This window comes from Leptonotus elevatus, chromosome 7, assembly GCF_054856555.1.
Source record: "Leptonotus elevatus isolate MCC_2025b chromosome 7, RoL_Lele_1.0, whole genome shotgun sequence".
Classification (NCBI taxonomy): Eukaryota; Metazoa; Chordata; class Actinopteri; order Syngnathiformes; family Syngnathidae; genus Leptonotus; species Leptonotus elevatus.
The window spans coordinates 10549317-10576109 of NC_141245.1; the positions used below are offsets into that span (position 1 = coordinate 10549317).

Consider the following 26793-nt stretch of genomic DNA (forward strand, 5'->3'; position numbering starts at 1 on the left):
ATTTTCTGTTTTGTACACGAACCCGGGGGGGGGGGGGGGGGTGGATGGATGGATGGATGGATGGATGGATGGCATTGTTGAGAGTGGGCCCATGGTGAGCCCTGGGGATTGGTAGTTGCCATGTAAATTAATATTATAAGGTCATTAGTTTCCATTACAGAAAGTAGAACTCCATCGCTAAAAATACTACCTTTTTTTTTTTAAGACTCACAGGCCTTTTTTTTACTCAAGAGGCATTTTAGGATGAAAGAGGATGATGATAACCATCGCAGGTCCACCTCGACGATTGAGATGTATGACGTAATGCAACTAGTTGCCGCGTGGTGTCGCTATCTTACTTTGAATCCCAACGCGTGGATGGCATGGCGGTACGTACAGTATTCAAGATGACTGAATAATATGACCAAAATATTGTGTCAACTAATGATAATAATAAAAAAAAGACTGAATAATATGACTGGATGATAACTTGGAGCCGTGTGCAGTGTTGGTTTTAAAACCAAATGTAGAGCAGATAACGCTGTCTGTAGATGTTACTGACAACAAAATAAAAATAAAAACCCTTAAAGAATTGTAGTATTAGAAATAGTTTGCTTTTTCTTTCTTTTTTTTACATCAGTTTTCAATAATGAATTAAACATAGCCTATAAACCAACCATATAAACTGAATGCAATATTCATTAGACTTACTTGGGTAATGCACTGTACTTGAAAAACATCAAACGTTGTACTTTTTTCAGTTTTTAAAAATCATTCGAATTTTTGAACCGTGTTGGGTTACCCTCCTTCCTGCATCCCTGCATCCACCTCACCACCCCTCCCTCCCTCCCTCCTTCCTTCATCCCCCTCCCTCACTCCCGGCAGTGCATCCCCCATCCCCCACTCGTCGGCCGCTTCTGTAGCTGAGAGTTGTCTGTAGCAGCGCCACTGGGCCCACTCAAACGCAGCTCGAACTCAGCCAGTCCGCACCGACCCGAGGCACAAGTCCACGCGCGAGAAAAGCGACCACACCACACGCGGGAGGGGATACAAAAAACAATCTCGTTTTCTTCGACCGAGTGACGTTGGTAAGTGTCGTCGTCGTCGCCGCGTGGGGGGGGGGGACACCCATGTTCGTGTTGTTTGTTTTGTGGCTCTTTCTTTCCCTCGTATACCCCCAATTGTCCTCCGCGTTGGCTGTTTGGGAATTAGCAGGTAGCTAGGCTAAGCAGGCTAGCCGAAAGAGCGGAATGGAAGGGAAAGTAGTTGTGGAGTGTCGTTGCGGATTTAATGGGAGAAGTTTGTCGACGGGGCGTTAAAATGTGCTGTTGTCGTCTGGTCCGGCGTGGCCCACTGCGGTTGCCCCCCCTCCCCCCCTCCCTCTTATTAGTCATCTGCTGACTGCTAATCTTACTCCAGCTAACTCGCTGATTAGCCATTTGAACCGCGCGTGCCGAAGGAAAGATGCAGGGATGCTACAGCGGTTTACTTTCCAGTTTGTAGCACGCGAGCTAAGCTAACATTCGTTCTATTATGAGTGATTCCCGTGCAGATTCTTGCATGGGTGGATAATGTTGCACAATGTTGCTAACGTGGTGATAATTGGCAAGATGGCATCTCCGACTTGATATTCAAAATGGTGTATTGAGCTTGTTTGAGTGTGACCATTTTTGTCCAGCAATGGCTGTTTTGGCGTTGCTTGCTATCTTTGGAATGTGACGCACTGCCAGTGCGTGCTCCATTGAGATAGAATGTAAAAAATTAAATAAAGAACATAAATAACCCACGGTGGAGATGTTATAGAACAAACTTGGCTCATTTTGATGAGAAACCGTGGACCGTTTGTTTTGTTTTTGTTCTGCTGTTTTAAATCGCTCAAACTCTAATCATGTGTACAGTACTCCAAATTCACTCGGATCTTATTCACATCAGAATCATATATATATATATATATTATTATAGGTTTAAAACAGTACTTGCTCTTAATGCCAAGTCATGATCCCGATATAGTTTGGTGCATTTGGAGTTGCAACTTTAAACGTTTTATCATCTTTTATCAATCAATTTTCAGTAGATTTGATTCTAGACAATATAATAATCATTTTTGAATTGAATTGTTTATTTCAACATTTTAATTCATGAATAAAGTGACAATAATCAACGAAAGAAAATCAAAAGAAAACAGGCAATAGAAAAGAAAACAATTAATGAATATTCAAAAAGGAGTGAGAAGAAGTCAAACTTATTTACTCCCACCCCTTCTCCTTAAGTAAATAACATAACTTCCGTCCTTCTCTTACATACACACAATATGTGAATTAATACATGTAAACATACACCCATAGCCTAATACATTCGTTTAACACTACATGTAAAGTCCCACTTTTAAATCTACTACTTCAGTCTATTTACGCAATATAAACATTAAAAAAAAAAGAAGAAAAGAAAGCAGTCAAACTAACCAAAACCAAAAAGTAGCAACCAAAAAATAAATAACACAATTATCCCAACACACCTAGTAAGTGACCACTCCTCCCTCATCCTCATATTGTTAGAAAATTCTATTTCTGTCCAAGTACTGGTTTTGTTACAGCTTTGATTCCCAGTACCGAATAAAAAAATAATAATATTTTTTTTAAACTACGAATGATTGTTGCTCAGTCTGATTTTGTTTCACATACAATTAAATTCAATTTTACTGAAATATTTTTGTAATTTATTGATTAATCATTATTTATAACAGCAGGAGAATTCATATGTAAGAATTTGCTCATTGTGTGGGATTAATAATTTATTTATAACTGCAACAATTCAGACACAATGGAGTGCCCAAAGTAAGCAGAGTCCTGTAGTTTGCTAGTTTCCAAAAGCCTGTATCCCACTGAGGGGCGAACGTTTGCGAGTGTTGGCAAAGGCAGTGAATTTAAATGGCAAGAAAGACCATCAAAACTCGAGGCGAACGTTTGCAAACTTGAAGATTGTTGTATATGTGATTAATTTTAATCCATTAAGTCACAAGTCTATTCATGTTGCTAATATAATTTGATCTTTAATGTAATGCTGTGGTTGACGCAAGCCGAGCGTTTCTGGTGGCGCGTTTCCATGCAGTATTGTATAGTCAGTGGAGTTCGTGCGGTCAAGGCACGGTTGCTTGTCAGTCGACCCGGTTCAAGCGTTTCAAGCGGACAATTTGCTCCTTAACTCATTTCGTCGCAGATTGCTAATGTGAACTTTTTATGGCGTCACGTCGCCCACAGCCAATCGCCATCGAATGTAGTTGCTACGTCACACCAGCAGTGGCACAAGCACAGACACACAACTAAATAAAGTTAAAAAAAGAAAAAAAGAAACAGATCCACACAGCGTGGTGAAACAATATCATTGCCGTTTATGGGACCGGGAAGTATACAACACAGCCAGCTTCCAAAAAGGAGCCAGGCTGAAGTTGGAATATTTGGTGAGTGTCTTGACAGCTGTTGAACTGTCAACCAAGATAGCATTTAGCAGCCAACACAACCACTGGTTACCAGATTGACTAGCGATGTTCAAACAGTCCCCCCCCCCCCTTTCTTCTGTTTGAGGAGGAGCCCTTCCTCTCAAACCACAGTGTAGATACCCCGTAAACAAAAGAACATGGGACACGCGTGGCGACACAATAGTTTGTGTTCAACCGGAACCATTGTGTAAGTTGACTCTCACATTCTGGAGGAGTCAAAAAATGAATGGGTGGGGCTTATTATGCTGTATTTGTTTGGGTGGGTGAGGGGTGGGGTGCATTGAGTGCAGCCTCATGTCTATGAATGGTGGGCTGGACAAAATGGCTGTAAAACTGTCAAGACTGGAAAGCTGGAGTCTCTTAATGTTGGGATTGCTTTTGCACCACTTCAATCCCTTGTGTTTCAAGCACTCAATGAGTTGTTTTTCGTAGAATAGAGAATAATACACTCCCACTGAGTTTCGTATCCACGTTACGACACCTACAATAAATCTTATAGGCTAATTTTCCTGCCTTTTGCATTTCAAGCAGCCATTGCATACAATTGACAGACCACATGAGATGTCAAATAGAGCTGCTTGATTATGAAGAAAATATTAATCCCGATTATTTTTGCTAATAATTGAAATCACGATTGGGACGATCATTTATTTTTTGGTACAAAACAACATTTTTAAACATAAATTATTTGAAACACTATAATTATGCAAGTTCCTTTCAAACGAAACACAATTTATTACATTTGTTATTTTAAAATAAAATAGTGCAAATGTATAAATTTAAACAACCCAAAATTATTATTAATCTTTTTTTGACGATTATGCTGATTTTGTAATTGTGGAGTGTACACTGTGAGAGAGAGAAATATTTTGATGGCATGGGAGTCGGGACCTTTGAAAAAAACTTTGTGTATACACTTAAATTGATTTCCTCGTGGACAGGGTATAAGAAAACTAAACTACCCAAACAACTGTTACAACATGTTTGTCATTGTTCATTGTAACACATGCAGGAAGCAGTTGAAGTAAACCTAAATCCGGGTTACTGGAGATGGGGGACATTCAGGGAAGGTTAAGGCTAGATACATCAAACCGAGGTCGGGAGTCGGGCAGCGTTGGGCCGACGGCATGCGCCGTCTGATCGGTGTCTAAATTACTGTCGGGAAGTCAAATCGAGTTGGAATACGTCGACATGTTGAATCGGCGTCGGGGGCATTTGATCACTGTTAGCTAGCGAATCAGCGCACGGGGCAAGAAGAGCAAGTGACAATGCGGATAAACAGTACTCAACTCAACCCTATGGTTTTTCAGGACAACACACGTGAATATTAAAGTCCCCCATAAAGAAGATATGGTAATATTTCGGCATGATTTAGGCAAGAAGATTTGCAAAGTCGTTTAAAAAGTCCTTATTGCATTTTGGAGGTCGGTAAATGACACAGCACAGTGACAGTTTGGCCGACTTCAAAGCTGTGATCGATGTGGTAAATAGACATCGTTTACATTTAAATTTGTTTTTTAAATGGTCGCCGTTCCCCCACTTCGGCCCAATGTCCTCGGAGTGTCCAAGTAAGCACAGCCAGGCGGTAGTAATTCAATCATAGCGGTGGACTCACCAGCGACAGTCCAGGTCTCCGTCAGGCAGAGGAAATCCAAGTTGTTGGAAAGGAAAAACTCCCTCAAAATAAACGTTTTGTTTGTCAATGACCGCGCATTTAACAGCGCAATCCTTGTGGGAGCTTTAGGGGTGCATGGCCCTTCCGTCCGGCGGTCTCGAGGAAGCTCCTTCAGAAGCTGGAGGTCGGCACAGCTTCCAAAATGCGGAGGGCAGCACGGCCGAAGCTTTTCGAGTGAACCGACGATCGGTAGCAGCCAGGAGTCGACAGGGTCCAAGATGCGCCACAACAGAGTACATCCATGCGTTCGGGAACAAGAAGGGGGCGAAGCTTGTTCCAGCGGCCATTTTCGCCTCACCTGCTGGCCACCGCGTTTACTCCGGCGCCGCTGCCAACACCGGTATGATGTGTTTACGTTTTTATATCCAGCCCCGTAAAGCGGTTACCGATTGCCTTAAGGAATAATGACTACCGCCGCCGATGGTACCGAGGGGAATTACTTCTCACGCATGCGCTGAAGGTTCGTAATAGTCAGTGTCGATGCGATGTGTATTTACGTCATTTTTCTACGACGCCACAGGGGGGTAGGCGTCGGTCACATTTGGCCCACGTCGGATTGGTGTATCTAGGCCTTTAGTTGCAGTGGGCCTTCTAACTACCGGTAGTTGATCAAATGAATGTAAAGCTGGTGTCTCGGGACAGAGGTGATGCCTGCACTTTGAACAATTGAGAAATTTAGATCTGCTGTTTTTTTTTACGTGTTTTTTAATATTTCAGTTTCAGACTTCTGTGAAACGTGCACTGGATCACCAAATACTTAATTCCGCTTTTTCCTGATTACATGATGTTGTCAATATTGGGTTAGCTTAGCAATAAGAATGTCTTCTCCATCTTTCCTCCTCATCCCTTCCTGAGAACAATACTTGTCAAAAGTGCATCTTTTCGGCAGTGTGATTAGCTGCACTAGTAGCCAGCCAAATCTTTTTGCTGGCTAGCTGGTGCGACGTAAATAGCACCAAGCTTGCCTCGACCTCCGACTACTCGCACGGAGGAGTGACGTGTGCATCCAGCCCACCAAAGCATTTTTGGACTGTCTCAGCGATTGATTCTCTAGTGTTTTGATGAGGCGTAAAAATGCAAATTTTGCCTCACAAACTACGATGCGAAACTGCTTATTTCGAGTCTTGTATAATATTTATGGCCCTTGCTTGAAAGACCACAGTGTCCTAAATGGAGATTAAAGTCACTGTGTAGGTGGGTTCACACTTCAGCGAGGCTGTAAAGCATCAACATAATGAAAGGATGCGGGCCCTAGAGGTGTGTGACTGATGAGCTGCTTTTGGAGAGGAGAATGGAGAGGTAGGTGGAAGCCAATGCAGAGAGAATGTAAAATGTGTCCCAATGTGTCTAACGGTGTCACTGTCCTAGATCTAAAATAGCCGAGAGCTGTGTTTGGAGTCGCTTGCTGCAAGGCAGGTTCTATTGTTCGGGCAACAGGAGGCAACCCATGTTATCATCACCTGCACCTGAACATTTTAAGTTTTTTTTCCTTCTTCTGTACCAGAAGCAGCAGCCATGTTGTTGGCTATCCTTACTGCCAAACCACTATGATTTACATAGGATATTAATGAGTGATGCAATGATGTTAGTTATAAACTGCTAAAATGTCAAAATACATAAAAATATTAGTGGTGGGGGTAATATTTGGTTGAGTGGATGACAAAAAATGGTTCAACACAAAAATATCTGCCTCATGACGTATTATACTTGTCTCTGCGCGTGTTAAAGCTCCAGCTAACTTAGCTTAGCATAGCATAGCTTGCTTTATCAACATATCGCTAAGCAGTGATCAAGTGTAAAAGTACTTTAAACTGATGTGATTATTGTGGGAAATGTAAACAAAAAATAAATAAATGAAGAGTAGGTGAGTGTGACAGTTGTGACTGGCTCCTTTTATTTATTTGAGTCCTCGCATCCACTGCAGGCCATCGGAGCAGTCTTCCGCGAGAGGCACTTGACCCAGCAAGAGGGCACAACACTAGACCCTGGCCGACATAAAAAATTATGTGTAAAAATATTAGTTACTTTTAAGTGAGTATAGGGTTAATATACATCAACTTTGTCAACTTAATTGTTATTTGTAGACTTGTAATAATCACTGTCGAACGTTTCACCTGAGTAATCGATGGAATATTCAATAGGATAACCACTTAGTTGATAAATAGTCAATAGGACAAACACTTTCTAAAACAACCTGCTGTTGTTAGTGTCTTCTAAGTCAGTCAAGTAAGGAATAAATGTCCGCTTGCTGTTGTTTTTTTTGGATGGGTGGGGGGGTATAAACTAACTAGGGGTGTGAATTGCGTAATACCTGTCGATTTGATCCGTATCATGATTCATAGGTCACGATTCAATTCGATGCCGATTATTACGATACAAATCTATAAATTAATTATTGCCATTTTTTAACTCAAATTTAGAAAATACCCATCAGTAAACTTGTAAGATTTGTATGAAAATGTATTTATCTGAAGCTTCAGGCTTCTAACTGTGCCACTGTATTTAACAAACAGGTTAAATTTTAACTGTGCTTTAGCAACACACTATTTTCCTCTCTTGCTGCTTGGTGCTGCTAGCTGGCAGCCTCCATTGAACGCTGGCAATGTCAGCGCATTTATGTCTTATTGCGCTAACTGGAGCTTGAACGTGATTTCAGGACGAAGTTTGCTCCCGTCACAAACTATAAATAGACGAGTCAACTTTATTTATCGCAGAATAACAAACGCAATGATGCTGCATTGTGTGGTCACTGTATGCTTGTGGTTATTCTCATTTACCCAGCTCATTTCATTTTCAGTCGTTACTGTGGTAATACTTGTTAAAATTGTGGAGTTTAGCTAATGGTTAGTATTGTTCCGGTACCGATACTGGTATCGGCAGAGACCCCGATACTGCATTAAAACAGTGGTATCGGTGAGTACTAACAAGTAACCTGCAGATACCATTAATTCTGACGCTAGTATAGGACTTTGGATGCAGCATCTTGTGTCTTGCTCATGCACGACATTCACTGGTGTGTGACATGTTCACTGCATGCCGAGCTAAGATATCCTATTGGCCCTTGAATGCTCTGAACCAATGGCAGGACAGCTTTTTCATGTTGAGGGAAAAAAAAACGTAGGTATCGGCATCGGCCGACGCTGCAAAGCTGGTTATCTCTATCGGGGGCCCAAAAAACGTATCGGAACAACACTACTAATAGTACTAAAAAGGTTTGGGGGCGTCTGTCTTTGCTGAAAATAAATTAGTGTATGCGTGTGCAATTTGCATCGTTCGAATGTGACTGCCAAGTAGATTTTTTCGATTGATTTATTCTTTGAAGCATTAATATTAATTTGCACAATTAAATTGCCTTGTGAGGCTAGTATACAGTCGTTGCCATTAATGAAATTCTACTAATAATTTAGTGCAATAGATATAATTTAAATGTATACCGCAAGATATACTGCAGTAACGAGGTCCCATGATAAATGTATGCATTTATTTATTTAAACTTAACATGGCACGTTTTTTATGTACCAATTACCAACTATATTTTGTTTAAAAATAAAATAGATTGTGTTCAATTGGGGGGGAAATGCTGGTTTTATTTACCCAAATATAAAAATAAATAAAAAAGTCGTTTTAGAGCTGTACTTTTAATGCTGTGAATAAATGCAATATATTTTTTTCTCTCACTGTTGGACTCATACTGCCTTATCTAACATTGGCCCATGTTTACACACATTTTACCAAGCAAATGCTATTTTATACGGCATGCAGCCAAAAGTATAGCTAATGACTAGCTTGAAAATGACCAGTAAGCAACAGACAAAGGGGTCTTTTAAGTCCATTTACCATTTATGGCTTGTATAACGTATATAGCGTGTTTAAGGAAGAGTATTTGAATGTTTTATGATGGCAACAGTATGAGGCTGGTAACAAATTTATTTGCCTAACTTCCGGTGGGAATTTTTTTTCGACTTTGGAGGTTCCATATTTGTACGTCCTTTCTGCAGTACAAAGAAATAAGCAAACCTTCTTCGTTTGCTTATTTCTTTATTTGAAAATACAAACAAATTAAACATATCAAAAGCTTTTTAAAATACACAGCCCACCTATTTTATTTTTCTGGCATGTTGCACATCTTTCTCATGCAGTCTCGAGAATGTTTCTTTGTGCTGCGTTGTTGAAACTGCTGTGTTCTATTCTCTCCTGCGTGGAAGTGTGAATAACGCCCACTGCTTCTGATTTGCTGCTGTAAGAATAGATGCCTGGTGAGGTATTATGTGGGAGGATAGAATCAGCATGGGGGTTGTGTGGTATCATACACGTTCACCAGGAATGGTTGCTGCTCCGTGTGCGTGTGAGGTTTACTCTTGAACAATTTCTTTCTTTCATTTTTTTCACAATATTTCATTCTCCCATCATTATTAAACCCTCACGTCCCTCTGGATTACAATAATCTCCATTTTAAGGGGGAATCCTGATTCTTGTTTTCCAACACACAACCAATTTATTAACATATGTGAATAAAATATGCAGGCATACTCGGAAACCCCTTCAAGGCTCAGATATGCAGCAATTACAAACACACAGCACAAAACTCCAGCTGTGTTAGCATGGAGGCTAGCTAGCTGTGTGTTGACTCATGCCTTGAGGCCAGAGCTTATGTGTTCATCCCAAATGAAGTCCCACTAATAGAGTTTAAGATTAACTCAATTCTGAGGAAGATTTCAGGTTAAGCCAGCGGCAGGTGGGGCTCATTGTGAATGCCAGTGAGAAGTGTCAGAGGTTCTTGCATCGCCCACTTGGGCGTGCAGCATCCTTGCAGGTTTGTTGCAGCATCAGCGCAATCCCAGTTCTACAAGCGTATTTTATCTTTATCAAATCGGTAGCAGACACAATGATGGGTTGGTTATTTTCATAATGAATAGGACCAGCTGTTAAAAAATCAAATGTGCTGTAATATGTTGACTGCGTTCATCAACACAATATAGTCAAAGGGCCAAGGCGGTAAATTACACTTGTCAATTAATCTTGCTGTGTTTTTGGTATGACATTACTGAGTTAATGCTAACTAACACGGTTGGCTAATGTTAATTTATACCAACACTGCAGATCTGCTTAACTGTTTGGCTTTGACATATTGGTGAGTCTTATGACAGTCTCCTTACTAATTTCCAGTGTCCAGTATGTTGTTCTCGTCTCACATTGATGCCAAAAATGCTTCCAATCCACGGAGGAGATGAGGTGTCTCATCTCTTGTCTTTTTCCACGCCAACATAAGAGCAGAGACGAGAGCGTAGACCTGTGCCAATGCCAATCAATAATGGTAGATTCCGCCTCCCTGGCTCCTGGTTAGCGTAATATTGCATGCTGTAGAAACAAAGCCAGAAGGCTTAAGATGGAAGAGCCATTTGTAACATTGTACTGTACTCCTGTAAATGCGGGATAAAAGTTAACGCGCCATTCCTCCAGTCCAGTGTTTTAACCTCTTAAGCAATGGTTATTTAAACACAAATAATGTAGCATTGCATCTACAATTATAGTGGAAAGACAATATGACAATTCTCGCCGGCAGGTATTCTTTATCCTCTGCGAAAAATGCCATATTCTACTGTAGTTTACTGAGTCAGGTGTGCAACTCTTGTTGTGTTTCTCAGTGTCCTTATTATATCTACCTTGTATCCAAGGCGCGCACATTTTGAGGCTGGAACGGATAAATGACATTTGCATTAATTTATATAGGGTGACATGACTTGCGATATGAGTGTTTTGATTTACGAGCATGGTCACAGAATTGATTAAACTTCTAAGTCGGAGCATCACTGTACACAAGTCCTCACTTGGTTGCATATTTGTGGTAATATTCAGCTGATTGACTGGAAAAAGTCAGACACAACCTCACTTTAGGTGAATAGTGATTGTTGAATAGAACATCTTCTCGTTAGAAGAAGATTCACTGGGCACGCAGTGAAACACAATTGTAGTTAGACACTCCTACTTATCACAAACATCCAGCACAGGCGTGTGTGTGTGCGTCTGTGTGGTTGCGGTCGCAGACTCAAAAGATGTTCATTAGGCACAATCGGGTTCCTCTTTTGTTTTCGTTCATTCAAACTACATCACCTTAGCTCATGCACCCACCCACCAGTCCATTGACATCATCTGTAATTGGTAGGAGCTATGTTTGGGGCCTGTGACCCCAGGGTTAGCGTAGCTGTTTGGCTTATCGTTAATGACCAATGTTCTCACTCTTTTGACATGTGCTTTTGCACATTAAAACTTGTGCAGGCCGCATTTAATGCCATGTTTTGAAAGGTGTTGTTGCTTTATAAGTCTTCTGTTTATGACTGGTGTCTTGTTTCTGTAGTTTTTGTTGTGTAATTAGGATGTCATTACAATGCTGGAATAATGAAAAGGATTCGACGAGCTGTGAAGCAAGAAAGAACCCTAAATTGATTCATATGAATTTTCCATTTCACATATTTTTATAATGCATAGTAATATGAACATACACATAAGTGAACTAGATCACAGTCAGTGTCTTATCCTGAATTCCTATTTACACCACACAAGGCACTCATGGCTGTATGTAGTTTTTCATTTGTGTATAGTGCTGTCCTTATTCATGTTGCAGTTTAAGATTTTGCGTGCTGTTAATTTTCTTGAGTTATCTGCTCACATCTTGTGCTTTTTCATTGTTTGGATTGTGAATTCACTGCTTTTGTTGAATGGTCTCAATGCCACACATGCACGACACGCGCGCACGCAACAGGCAGTAATGCGGGTTTCAAAATCTGCCATTACGCCACTCTTCAATTGATAGCTCGCACCTCGGCAAGACCAAAATAATTTAATTGGATTAGGCTATTATCTATTTTATTTTTTTTATACTTCAGAAAAAAACATTACCTTTGTTTAATTGTGTATTTTGTGAGCTCAGCCAGTGATGGAATTGTTAAATGTAGCCACTATGATGCAAGGTCTTGCTCTCATGTGATGTGGTGTCATAAGTCAGGAATGGTCACCAGCTGTCGAGAATTGAGTGTTACCTTCTTAAAGACGGGTCCAATGCACTTTGGCCGCATTTGGGAGAAGGTCCATTATCCTTGTTTAATCTCTCATGTAATCAAAATCTAATGGATGATCCTCAGTTCTAATTTCCCAGATCTGCCTTCAAAGTAGAGGTGGGACTCTTGAAAATGTCGTATTGTAGATTTTAAGTTTGTAGTGTGATTTTCATCATAATCCAATTGAATCAAAGTTAAGTAAGTTGTTTCACAACATAGTTACACACACATGTACACTTTCTTGGGGATGGCTGAGCGCAATTCAGCGATGGAACTAAGAAGGAGGGGAATTGGGCATATAGGTCAAGTGGAACTTCTAAGTGAGCACAAGTGTTTCTGTGGATTTATTACATGTTGAATAAGCCCAATCAGCCTTCAATCCAATTCCAATAAACCTTTGGGGAGAGAAAAAAGAAAGAAAGGTAGATGATGATAAGTAAGATCTTCCCTTTTGGAAGTGCTATTGTTGTACCATATGGAAATATGGCAAGAAGAAGATGGCACCGTTAGCACTTAGCGCTGCTCAAAAACCTTTTCGCGACCAGTATCTCTAGACCTCTTCCATACTTTCACTTTTCCCATTTGAGTGTGCAACGCATTGATCTAAATATATGACTTTTGACGTCGCGAGGCCGCCACATTGCGTATAGTAGGGCTGAACGATTTTAGTAAAGAATTGAATTGCGATTTTTTTTTGGGGGGGGGTACACTGCAGTGACCACCACACTCGCACTCACTCACTCAGACACGCTAAATGCACGACTGCCTCCCCTGCTGCTATCACTAACTGTATGCTTTTAGCACTGATGCTTGCTTTTTTTGCAGTTTTGGTTTGCCTTGCATTTTAATTTCCCCTTCTCCTGTGTTCGTTGTAATCATGACCTCTCACTGTTTTAATTTCAGATTTGCATATCCACTTCCACTCCTTCCTCATTTGCATACAGCAAGAAATGGCGAGCGGGCATCCCACAGACAAATTCAGTTTCATGTATCAACCAGACACGCACAAGAGGTACGCGACACGCATCTACACGCTCGCACACACTAACACACTCTTGCCCGTGCTGATGTTGTCTTTATGGAAGGTAAGTACTGTACAAAGAAACCCTCGTTCGTATTTGCCGCCACACGAAGCCATTAGTATATCCTGTGGGCCTCTCTTGTATTCAGCATCTCTTTGCGTTAAATGGATGCTTTTGCTGATCTTACTTGAGGTGTGATAAATGATGGGGGCTTTTGATTACAGAATACTGGCAAAATCCTTTGGCTGGATGTTTGGCGAGATAAGAGTCTTGGCTTGGGATCTGTTTGCGTGTGTAAATATTTGTGTACACTGTATAATCCCAAAATTTATTTCTATTTTTCATGTCCCTTTCCCATCCACTTTTTCCTTTCTTTACTCTGACTTTATCTTTCCTTATGTCACATTTTCTGTGTTTCACACTGTTTAAGCAAAAACAGGTTGTCTTCAGCCATGAATCCAGTCTACAGCCCTGTTCAACCTGGAACTCCTTATGGGAACCCCAAGAACATGGCCTTCGCAGGTAGGAACACTCACATACAATACCACCAATTACCCAGGTTGTACACCTGATGGGGACAGTACACTAGTACAGCTTTTTGGCCCAACTCAGTGCTGAGAGCTTACGTGATATAATGTCCGTACTGGACATTTGAAGGAGAAAAACCTCTAGGGGCTTTCAGTGATGTTACTGAAATAAAAATAGGGCCATTAGTGGCCTGATAGGCTCGGCTAAATGCCATGCCTCATTTAAATGCTGGGTGGAAGTCGGGCTGCATGGTTGCCAATTGCCAAAGTCATAATCAGAATTATTTTGGATCAGTGTTATAATACTAATTAATAGTCAGTTATTAGACAAAACACCTGTATTTTTTACAGTGATACTTTTCATACCAAAATTAGTAAACAGTTTTCAGTGCAAAATGAAAATTGAAAATAAATGGCTTGTCATTTTAGATAGCAGTGTGAATTGCCTAGTACCTGGTGATTCGATCCATATCACGATTCATAGGCCATGATCCGATTTGATACAGATTAATCCCGATACGAATCTATTAGTCTACTATTGCGATTTATTTATTTTTTACTCAAATTTAGTAAATACTAATCAGTAAACTTGGACGTGAACATTGTAAGATTTGTATGAAAATGCAATTATTTATCTGAAACTTAAAGCTAGTTGCAATCTGTTTCATGTTTGAACAGCATTGAAATAAAATATTAAGGCTTAATGTTCAATTAATATGACATTCTTCTATGCTTAAAGTGTGAAACCTAAACCTAAGACGTTTTGTTGAATATTTCCATCAAAAATTGATGTTTAAACATCGATTTGGCTGCATATTAAATTGATATGAGAATTGCGTGCGTGTCTGAGTGTATTTAAACACTCATACACGCTTCTGCGTGCTTGGCTTGTATCTGAATTGTCTTCCCCTACATCTTACTGTCAAGTGTTTCTCCTCTACTAGATTGGTGTATATTGGCTGTGTCTAGCAGACAATATTTCTAATTCAGACATTTTTTAATGAGCACCATCTGTGCGCATCTCTCTCCAATCGCAATCCAAACGCCACCTCTATGTGTGTTTGTGTGTCAGTATGCAGCATTTTGCTGCCTGTTTCCTTCCTTTAATCTCTGTCTCTCTCTCTGATGTCCAGCAGGCTATCCAGGAGGGTACCCCACCACGGCACCCACATATACGCCAAACCTATATCAAACAGGAAGCCCCGGGTATCCACCTGGTGAGTCCAGTCTGTCGGACACGTATATAAAATACTTTTTTTTCTGTATATTCCCACAAACTCCACAAAAATGGCAGCGATCATATGCTGAAACACTTCAAAGGTTCAGCCATGAGTTATTCTGACTGTCCAAAAGCTCAAAACAGCATTAAGTAGAATAACATGTACAGATTGACACTCACAAATAAATATATATATATATTTTTTTTTTAACAGGGCAGGGTTTAAAACGTTTTTCTTAAAATTAATCCCTGGACCGTCATTAGAACTGGCTGGCAAATCAGGTAATATAGGCAAATGCTAAGAGCACTGCAGCTTCCAAAGAAAATCATGGAGAGAGAAAAAAAAATCACCTTTTATAGACAAAATTATTACTGTTACTCAGAATGTGAAAGCGAAAATAGATTTAAATGCTTGTTTTAACATGTTTAATTCATTGATAGTGCCCCCTTCCCCCTCTCTGAGCTTGAAATGTCCTATTTTGCTACCTGTCTTTGAATGCACCATGTGTGAGAAAAAAAAACACGTCATCCAATAGTTGTTATACACTTGAATGACACCGAAGGTTAGGTTGTTGTTTCGCTAGGATATCCGAATACTAAAATATTTGATAGTTGCAGCCCTAGTCGGTATACAGTAAATGGTTGCGTGTACCCCTCCTCTCACCTAATGTCACATGGGATAGGCTCCAGCTCACATGCAACCCTGATGAGGGCAAGCAGCAGTAGGACTGAATGGTTTATCAGTTGTTTTTTGACAATGAGAGCACATGATCGTCAAAGCTTTGTTTGTTTTTGCAGTGCTCCTTAATCTGTTGTATCAACTATCTCACACATAAATGCCATTACCCTTCTCTCCCGCCAAGCTCACCAATCAGAAGCGACATGCTACTTGTGATTGGGTTATGCGAACCAATCAGCTCCAAGCTGCTGCTCATGAACTTTGGGCTCATACTTGGCACTAGCTATCAGATTGTGCTAGTTGCGTGGTGTGCGGCAGAACATCATTCCGCGGTGCAGATCCTCTTCAGTAACTAAATCCTTGCCTCCATGGCGACACTTCTCATAAGCATCGTTATCACTGAAGGCGGACAAGGAGTAATGACACCGATAGAGAGGGCACAAGAAGCCAAGCTAATCGCTAAGCTAATGTTTGTGGTTGCCAAACACCAGAAAAGGTGCTTCCGTGTATGGTATGCTTTTCACAGAAGTCTGGCTGAAACTGCATTAAAGCAGAGAGTAACCTAATGTGTCGAGAGTGAAAATAATAACAATACGCACAAGCACCCCATAACAGGATCAGAATCAGTTACGTCGGATGAGGCGCTTATAAGAAAGCATAAAGTATTTTATATAATATAATAAATATCTATATCTATATATATATAGAGAGATCTATATCTATATCTATATAGATATATATATATCTATATAGATATATATATATATATATATATATATATATATATATATATATATATATATATATAGATAGATAGATAGATAGATAGATAGATAGATAGATAGATATATCTATATATATATATATATATATATATATATAGATATATATATATATAGATATATATCTATATATCTATATAGATATATATATATATATAGATATATATCTATATATAGATATATCTATATCTATATATATCTATAGATATATATATATATATATATATATATCTATAGATATAGATATATATAGATATATATAGATATATATATATATATATATATAAGGTATCACCTGTATGTATTTGCATTTGTTTGCTCTATTTTAATTTGTGTGTGTTTTAATCAGTTTAGCTTTGCTAAGGGACTATACTGTGTTATTTGTTAAAATGATTTCATCGAAGAAAAAGCAGGCATGAAAATGCTAAATTTGAATTTAAAAAAGCAGAGAGAAAAATAAATGAGTCTTTGTCTCTTATAACAAGACATATTTACTTTTCACAGTTAAATTATTTGATTCTTACTGTACATTCAAATTTTTTGCACTTATATTTATTTATATCATGAAAAGGTACGAATCCATTACTGTGAAGGGATTCAAAGGGGGTTGAGAGAGCGAGAAAGAGAGAGAGAGAGAGAGAGAGAGAGAGAGAGAGAGAGAGAGAAGCGGCATCTCTTTGTTCCCTTGTCCTTGTGCAAGGGAAGCTTGCTTTTATAAGCAGTGCAGCACTAGCTAGTAGCATGTTTGACCTTCAAGCTCCTCCAACTGGCCATCCAGAAGTACTACATTCAACAGCAGCCATGAATGTGAATACACAATTTCCAGACTTTCATATGGCGCGCCTGTTAGCATCTATTACTCATGCCCAATAACTTGCTTCAGTGCCTCAGTACTGTATGGATGACTTTTGTGCCATCCTCAAATGTGTATTTAAATATGCCATCAAGGTTTTCTTCAGCAACAACTTGGCACCAGTGCACCATCTGGAGGTTTCTTAGGGAAATACACCTCGTTTCATCCTTTTCTTGAATTGAAAATGTCAGAATATAGTTGCCAAGCTTGCCTTTTACAAAAATAGTAACTTTTTTCTTGTTTTTTTTAACTAGGAGCATAGTGGCCCCAAACCTGACATTTTAGTGGCACAAGTAAGGAATCTAGGCCTAGGGGTGCACACTCTAAATCTACTTGCAACGTAAATATTCACATTTACATTCATTTTCACCATATTACTGATTAATGGCGGAATTATCACAAAAGTTTGTCGGCAACAAAATGTATCAATAATTAAAATAAAAAAATATTACTGGTTGCACATGCATGAGTAGATGAAAAAAATTAAATTTTAGGGGCAAAATGCTGCCGCCATTTAAGGGGTAGTATGGAGGGCTGTAAAATGGGTTAAATTAATATACATGGCATAACTTCTTTTTTTTTAATTGTCCATGGCACCTCCGTAAGATATTTAGAGAATTAGTGCGCTTGTCGTGCTTATTTCACATCATATTTTTGTTGTTGGGGGAAGTCTTACAATAAAGGGTCAATGATATAAGCCTTTTTTTTTGTTTTTTTTGTTTTTGCTCATGTTTCCAAAAAATGTTGACACAAATTGAATTATTTGATTTTATTCTTCTCTCTTTTTTTTCAGGATACACTGCAGCGGGCACCCCATACAAAGTGCCACCTACTCAGTCAAATGGAGCACCTCCTCCCTATACACCTACCCCGACACCATACCCTACAGCTATGTACCCCATCCGCAGTGCCTACCCACAGCAAAACCTGTACACACAGGTAAGGGTACTTTAACTCTTTGACTGCCATAAACGTTATAAAACGTTTAGCATAAACCTAGGGAAGGGCGCCGAGGACGTTAAAAGACGTCCCCTATGTTTTTTTTTTTTTTTTTCAAAAACGGGTGCAGGAAAGCCTTGGGCAGCTGTGCTGAAAGAATCAGGCTGATCTGATTAGTCAAAGACTCGTTTTGGCCCCTAGAGGGCAGCGATGACTCTCTTTGCACAAGGTTGGATGGGCCGCCCACCGTGGGCGTCAGTAGAAGACGTGAGGCGGAGCTAGAGTGTTGAGGAGACAATGGCTGATCCAAGCCACAATGGCTTGACCAAGCAACCGGTTACAAGCAGCTCAGCTTGAGCATTTTTTTCAAAGACGGAAAGCATCAATCAATACTAAAAAGCGCATTGATGTCAACGATGATGATGACAACGAGCTCTACGCCAAAGTTGGAAGCTTTGGCCTGTTACTATCACGTAGTAAGCCTCACCGGCTACGCGCGGCTAGCGCTGCTAAGGCCGGAAAACGCGCACAATAGCCGGCCGGGTACTTCTGCACAAGCGGACATTCGATCGGGCGATGGAGAGTTGGCATCGACCAATGCAGATTGATGTCAACGATGATGATGACAACGAGCTCTACGCCAAAGTTGGAAGCTTTGGCCTGTTACTATCACGTAGTAAGCCTCACCGGCTACGCGCGGCTAGCGCTGCTAAGGCCGGAAAACGCGCACAATAGCCGGCCGGGTACTTCTGCACAAGCGGACATTCGATCGGGCGATGGAGAGTAGTCGAAAAGCATCGACCAATGCACATTGATGATGATGATGATGGTCAACCTCGCCGGAGTTGGAAGCTATACGCGGCCGTTATTCTCTCGTCATAAAGCCTCACCGGCTAGCGCTGCTAACGCCGGAAAACGCGGAGCTGCACAAGCGGACATTCGATCGGACAATGAAGAGTACCCCGAGTCCAATGCATATTCATCGGAGGAGCGGGTACAGTCTGATCACGGAGAAGACACTGTTTCTGGACTACGATGCCACCATGAATGGAGTGGATAAAATGGATCATGCAAATGCTGTTGCGTCTTCTTGCACGCAGGAGAGTGTTACACAAAGAAAAACTGTCGTTGAAACATCCACATATTTGTAAATAGCACCACAGTTACACACATTTGTAAATAGTTTGCCAAATTGTTGTCAAATTGTTACACTGTTGAATGTAAATAAACGTATTTTGCTATCAAAAAACACTTTTTCATTCTTGGTGGTAGTGTTTTATAGAAGTAAAGCACTATTTAGGTGTTTGTGGCATCATTCATGGACAAAAAGAAGTGTCAAATTCACTAGAATGCATGAAATAATATCGTTTCACTAAAAGCTTGATTTCTCCGTATTTTGGTCCAACACAGGCGAAATTGGGTCAAACTAACCATTTTCTATTGTTGATTACTAAAGAACGGAATAAGGTAGAAACAAACTCTTTTTTTCTGATGAAAGATGAAAGTCCAATCTTTCATTTGGTAGTACGTGTGTTTCCATAGTCCAAACAGAACATTTTCTGTGGACCTTGAAAATCAGTCAAAATGCTTAAATCGGCTGGCACTGGCGGCATCCCTTTTCTGAAAACGTCTGGCAGTCAAAGAGTTAATGTAAAATATTTGATCCAAAATATTTGTTCTGTGAATGATCAACTTATTCATATATTTAGATATTAGGATAAAATATCCATGTTAGTGTTAGTTAGTTAGTAAGTAGTGGGAATTATTTATTTATTTTAGTCCTTCTCGTGTCACTGTGCAAGTCTAATTCTTTGCGTTTTCCTCCCTAGGGTGCATATTATACCCAACCGGTGTATGCAGCTCAGCCACATGTGATCCATCACACCACTGTGGTGCAACCAAACAGCATCCCCTCTACAGCCCTCTACCCAGCCCCCGTCCCTGTCCCCACTCCTCGTAACAACGGCATGGCCGCCATGGGGATGGTAGCCGGGACAACCATGGCCATGAGTGCAGGTAGGACCACGCTTGAGACACATGTAGTGCATGTTTGATGTCTTTTTTTTTTTCATTACTCTGACATCCACAAGTCATTTGCAACACATTTAGAGGGATTTTTAGCTAATTGTTTAGCTTTGTACTGAACTAGAATCAGGATTGTATCCCTAGCATAGCCATTATGGGGTGTTAGTCTACTACAGATTTGTTGTTTGTTAATTGATACCTTAACTGTGGCACAATCATAACACCTTCATTAACCATGTTGGCAAATTTTAAGAGCTTCACTTCTTTATTACCTGTCAAAAGGGACACTGCTGACAACGCCCCAGCACGCCCCTATTGGAGCACACCCCGTTACTGTGCCCACTTACAGGCCCCAGGGCACACCTGGGTACAGCTACGTTCCACCTCACTGGTAGAGCCCACCAGTTTATGTAAGTGTTCACCCAGCCTTTCTCCTCATTCGCATTCCTTCTCGGGATCGGATCCCCTTTTGTCTCCTTGACAACAAAGCCACATCACATTTCCTCACCCCGCATTCAAGACTTCATTTGCTGATATTAATAATTGCGTCACCGACTTGTACCTCTGCTATTTCTTTCTTTTTCCAGATCTGGAGTCCGCCATCATATGCAACTGCTCAAATCTGACCCAGACTCCCGGTAACCATGGGAACTCGGCACCATGTCTGCAGAACAAAACTAAAGTGCAACAGCCACTTTAATATCATTCTCTAACATTTTTACTAAAGCTGCTTTTATTTTATTTTATTTTTTAAATCTGTTCATTTGCCAACCAGTCATTACCATGTTTTGATGGGGTTTTATTTTATTTTAATTATTATAATTTTTATTTTATTTTTTATTTTCCCCCTACTTTCTTTTTCTGTTTTTGTCATTGGAACTCCAGAAGGATGCAGACCAATCACGGGTGTTGTTTCTGTGTGTGTGTTTGGGTGGGTGTGTACCTGTGTGTGGGGGTGGGGGGGTGTATGTGGTCCTGCCTGCTGCTCAGTCGGCTGGAAAGTATAGCGCACTTATTCCTCAATATCATTTCCCTCGGTCATCGCAAATCCTAGACCCCATTTACTTATGCTGCCAAATTTCCTCAAAAGTAGATATCAGCACAGGGTTCAAATACCCAATTTTTCAGTTAGTTTCATGCAGGTTTTTAAATTGTTTCATATTCCTTTGCCTTTTTTTCTATTCAATTTCCCTTTGTTTTTGACTTTCGCTTATGTTCACTCTCATCAGCTTTGTTTCCCTTTCAGTCCAAACCTCACTTGTCTTCCAACGTCTCACTGTCTTGTTGTGAGTCTGTCATCTGCCTCCAATCATTTGTAGTGGACGCTTAAAAAACGTCACCTACTTCATGCCGCATACTATGCAGTCTAGTATGTTGTGAAACTGTAAATTATTAGAGCTAGAGAGCAGTTTTGGTCACATTTAGTTATTGATGTTAGATTGATGTCTGTCATCATGTTCAGCAAAGGTTAAAATATTTACAATACCTGTGTGAACACAGTCACTAACACGGACGGGCTCCTGTGGTTGGGGGTGGGGGGGCGTTGGGGGTGACACGACCGCCTTGTTGCACTTAATGTACAGTACTGCGAGTTATGTTACTGATTAACACTCCAAATCCAAGGCGGACAAAGGGAGTTTAAAGGGATTGTGTTGGCAGGCGGCCATTCACAGTGAGAGACATTTTGGGTTTGTGGAATCTTACCTGCAAGGGACTGCACAAACACCTGGCTGGCTGTTTTGCATTGAAGTGTATATTTTCTCACCGAGCATGTCCTTTCATTCCCTCACCCAAATGAGGACCAGTAACCAAACGCACAGCAATCGCAAAAGCATACTCAGATCTTTTAACAACATCTTAAGAACTTTTACATGCTTGTCTTGAAAAGATATTTACTTTCACTGTTGCCAATACTAAATTCTGACTTGCGCAAACATCTAAGCCTAAAAAGGTTCATAGTGTGTAACACAAAATGTGGCCTGGATACTAGTATTATTTAGGCTTTGTGCTTGTACCAAAAGGATGGTATAATGTAGCCTTTAAAATGTAATAAAGCAGTGTCATCCAATGACGAGAGCGTACATAATCTGCACCTCCCAAAAAAATCACATTTTTCTTAAACAAAATAAATAAGTAAAAACCGCTTCATTGTCAACTTTTGTGAATAAATTGTTTGGTTATTGGTTCTCAGCTTGAGGAAAGGCAGTTGGAAGAAGGCATTTTCAGGACTCACATAAGAAAAGAAAAAAGCTCAATTTATAGATGAAAACATATTAAAGAGCATTTACAGCAAAGGTATGTAGATGAGGTGGCTTGATATTGCAATAAAATAAGACGGAATGCCTCATAATAGTTAACATAGTGATTCCGTTATTTGCTTTTTGAATTTTTTGAGAAAAAAATGGCTTTAAAAAAAACAAACCATTGCAGACTATGCCCAGCCTTAATATTGGCTATTAACAATAAGAAAAGAACGTATCAACAATTTGGGTATTGAATAACTTTGTGAGGAACTATTGCACAAAATTAGACAAACTAAATAAAGTAATGATAACTAACCAGGGTACCTATTGGCTTTTTACTGCAAGAGTGTAGAAGACACTATTTATATTGTAATGAAAATAAAACAAAGTTGTGTTAGAAGTAAATGTTTGTACACTACGCATTAATCCTCGAGAAACTTTGCATAAAGCTGCTGTCGCTAAAAAAAAAGCCTTATGTTTTTCTTTTTAAATTGGCCCTTATAATTTAGGTGTTTGGGGAAAAAAGAGGGGGATAGATTTGCCGATTTTCTTGTGACATAAGTAAAGTTCTTTGTCTTAAGGATTTATTTAACCTACAGTATTTCTTCACTTGTTCACTCTGGACAATTCCACATATTGGGTATGCATAATATTCAGGTGTATAGCATCGAAAGAAAATAAAAATGCAGTATATTTATACAGCAAGTGGTACAGTAATGCATTTCTAGCTGAGCATGGTTGCATCCATGTGGCAGCTATTGTTTGTGCTTTTGGTATTTTATTTGCTCCTTCTCCTCTTCAGTGCGTTTGTCTTCGACGGTATCTGAGTGGGGGGGGGGGGGGGGGGTTGACGTTGAGGTGTGCAAATGAGGTTGCGATTCTGGAGGCGAGGGTGAACATAGTTGAAAATCCTCCTCGTCGCTTGCTTTTATTTTCACATCTGGACCGAGTCGAGGAGGAGTGACAGACCTGAGGTGAACTCGCATGATTGGTTGGACTGGCCGACGGCTCTGTCCTCAGCCGCCACGCCCTTTGTGCCATACGTCACTGTTGTTTGGTAACTTTTTCTTCTCCTAAGTAACTGGTGAACTCTTGTTAAGTCTTGCTTCTTGTGAATCTTTTCTTATGACTGTCCTCTGTTCCCACACTGTTGTTGATGCATATTGCCTGTCAGAATTTTAACCTGTCTTGCTGGTTTTTCTTGCTGTCTTGACTTTTTTTTTAATTTTATTTTTATCCATGCCACAACTCACTTAAGTGGCCATTTTGTCACCCGCTCTAAATAACAAACATTCTGCTCTCTTGCATAACATTGATGCAAAATGTTGCCACATCCCGCCTTTCATTCCAACTCGCCTCTAAATTCGTCATCGTGAAATCAATGCTCACAGTGAGAAGAAAACCTGCGCAAATAGTCTTAATTTTTGTGAGGGACAAACCTGAAAACGGACACTACAAAAAGAAAAGTTGTAATTTTACAAGAACAGTCATGAGAAGAAAAGTGTGTGGCACTCATACTTTGTACTAAATATACCATGTTTTGGTATTTTTAATAAATACACTACCGAGCAGATGGTGGTCACCAGTGACGATGTTAACAAGTGATGAACAGTAGTTACATTATTGGGCTTGTTTCCATTATATTAACAAAAACAAAAAACGTTTAAGACAAAAATACGTTGCGGTGCTTACACATTGCCTCTTTTAATGTGGAAGCTAGAGCGGCAGATCTGCTTTGCTGTTTTAGATCATTACCCAGAACAATTAGCTCAAAGCAGTTGTTTCCATGGTGATGTTTCCTCATTAGATTCCATTCCTTGCCTCTCGTTGATTTCAATTTGCACTTAAATTAAAAACAATTAACAGACAGTTAACATTAGGTGTGTTTAGGGGGAAATGTAGTTGTACTTCCCTTCTTTCTTCTGTCCTTAGCAATGTATGGAAAAACTGTTTGCTGGTCTATTTTCCCTGACGTGTTTTTCTCTCTCTCCACTTTTACAGTGAAAGTGTGACCAAACCATTCTGAGAAACTCTCTCTTTCCATTTTCACCACTCCTTCCTTCTTTTGTTTTGCCTTGCAGTTGCTAAGTCTTATTTTATTCTTGAATACAAATGAAAACACTACTATCACAGTGACTAGTGTCTTGGATGTTCTGCTGCAGCATTTTAATTTCGACTTGTCAGCGATAACTCTCGGTTCAATTTGACACTAAATGTGACGCAAAAAGTGGGAATTCCTTGTCTTCCAAAATAAAAAATAAAAAGAAGAAAGCAAGCATACTTGCATCCATCCCTCTCGGATCAAGTATTAGGAGCAATCCAACTTTTGGAAGTTTTAGTTTGGTACCAAGTTTGCACATGCTATGGTATTTACCGTAAGGTTGTGTTCGGAAACTGAAGCCCAACGTCTGTTAAGCGTTGAGAAAAGTGAATTGTTTGTTAGCTATTTGGTCCAGAGTGAAGGACCTGCGTCAGGCTTGTGATATGAAGTGTAAATCTGTTTGGTTTTTTTTCATGTTTTTTATGTTGGGTTATTTTTTTTTGGGAAGATCAGTTAGTGATCTTAGTACTATAACTAAGCCAAGTTTGTAATTGTATATTTACTGTAAAATGTAGAACATTGAATAACTATTAAAATTTTCCTATAAAAGGAAGGCGGTCTCATCTGATTTATTTGCTTTAGTCACATCATTATTAAGACAAGAAGTACTCCATCTGTACATATAGAAAATTCTAATATGCAGAATTCCTAATACATGTTTATATTGTGCAAACCCCCCCCACCCCCCAACTTTGTGAGGAAATAACTTATCAGACATACTGATGGCACTCTCACTTCTCTCTTGACTGATCTCAGTCATCAGACTGGATTGTGCAACATGACCTATCACGCACGTCAGAACTGCTGACTAAACAATGACACACACCTTGATGAAAAAGCCTTTGCCAATTCATTTTTTTTGCAGGGTGAATGTGCATGTTTTGTTTGGCCAATTTAGTGTTGGTAGAATTAGAATTGCCTAAGGAGAATGGTTTCTGTTTGCAATCACTGACTTTAACTGGGGAGGCAATGTAGTAAGTTGTTGGGTATAATGTTCTGCTTGGAAGGCTTATTAAGCCAGGGATGGACAAGTGGCGGCCCATGGGCTGCATGTGGCCCCCACCCACACCCTGACTGGCCCTGATAAATAAAAAATAAAATTGGACTGGAATGTAATAAATATGTTTCCTCTACATCACTGAGACCCTTGCTTACTTGCGGGTTCAGCACCCGCTGGATTCACAGTTTTTTTTCTTTGTTTGTTTTTTAATAATGTATTTTATTTGTGATGCTCCGAGTTCCGCTCTGCCCCATTGCCATATGGTGTCCCACAGGGTTCAGTTTTCGGACCCCTGCTATTTTCATTGTATTTGCTGCCCCTGGGTTCCATTTTATGAAAACAACCAAGTCGAAAGTAAAATCATTTGTGTGTGTGTTTTTTTAGGGACAGGGGGGCCAACCCCGACTATTTTGTGTGAAACCTATATAGGTTTATCAGCAGTTTTTGAAGGTTTTTGGTTCACCCAAAAAAAAAAAATTTTTTTTTTACCCAATTTTTCTAATTCATCTCACTGGGGGGAAATTATATGCAGAATTTCAATACTCGTGTGGTGGCACTTAATTTGTCCATATTTAAAATGGTCCTCGAGAGCCCTTATACAGCCTGTTTTCCATGTTTCTCTCCACTAACACACCTGATTCGTGATCAGGATCGTTATCAGGCTTCTGCAAAGCTTGCTGATTTGATCATTAGATTCAGCTGTGCTGCAGGAGGGAAACATGGAAAACAGGCTGGATAGGGGCTCTCGAGGGCCAAACTTGAGCACCCCAGCCCTCAGCGGTATTGTGACACGTTTTGGGCTTTTGATGGTTCTGACCAAGCCATTTCAAAATAAAATACTGCCCACGGGTTGTTGCCCATCCAAGGCCTGACCAAATTATGAAACGGTAGTAGTTACCCAAACTATTCTTGAATGTATCAGGTGTAGTCATATTCAAAAGACTTGAGTTGATCATTACAATTTAACCAAACCTGAGATTTTATGGTACCGTTTGGAAATTAAAATGTATTTGAGGGAAACTGTCTCAAAGTCACCCAAAAAGTAGGAGGTCAAACCAAAGCAAAGTGTGACAACAGTCGTTATCTTTAACATTAGCTTCTTCTTTTTTTGTGATAGCCTACTGCCACTCAATGCCACTGTATATAATCATACAGTATATTTTTATACAGGCTGCTCAGTACAATATGGCGATAAGTC

The 26793-nt window shown here is 40.0% G+C and overlaps 1 protein-coding gene across 6 annotated transcripts; it reads left to right on the forward strand.

Moving 5' to 3' along the window:
- The first annotated feature begins 856 nt into the window (after window positions 1–856).
- Window positions 857–25148, forward strand: fam168a (family with sequence similarity 168 member A). Of its 6 annotated transcripts, none has more exons than XM_086080446.1 (8): window positions 857–1067; window positions 13109–13217; window positions 13667–13749; window positions 14888–14971; window positions 18081–18226; window positions 20056–20242; window positions 20534–20661; window positions 20839–25148. In XM_086080446.1, exons 2-7 carry the CDS (start codon window positions 13156–13158, stop codon window positions 20644–20646), a joined length of 675 nt encoding a protein of 224 aa, XP_085936572.1. In that variant the 5' UTR covers window positions 857–1067; window positions 13109–13155; the 3' UTR covers window positions 20647–20661; window positions 20839–25148. The 6 variants fall into 6 exon arrangements, with proteins under 6 accessions (XP_085936572.1, XP_085936573.1, XP_085936570.1 ...); XM_086080447.1 differs by having other exon boundaries at window positions 14891–14971; XM_086080444.1 differs by having other exon boundaries at window positions 858–1067; window positions 13658–13749.
- Window positions 25149–26793: the final 1645 nt, after the last annotated feature.

Excerpts from the sequence above, each read along its gene's own strand:
- fam168a (XM_086080444.1), top strand. The coding sequence starts at position 13,156 with ATGGCGAGCGGGCATCCCACAGACAAATTCAGTTTCATGTATCAACCA. Across the intron at positions 13,750-14,887 it reads CAAGAACATGGCCTTCGCAG|CAGGCTATCCAGGAGGGTAC; the intron begins GTAGGAACACTC and ends TCTGATGTCCAG. Across the intron at positions 20,243-20,533 it reads AACCATGGCCATGAGTGCAG|GGACACTGCTGACAACGCCC; the intron begins GTAGGACCACGC and ends ACCTGTCAAAAG.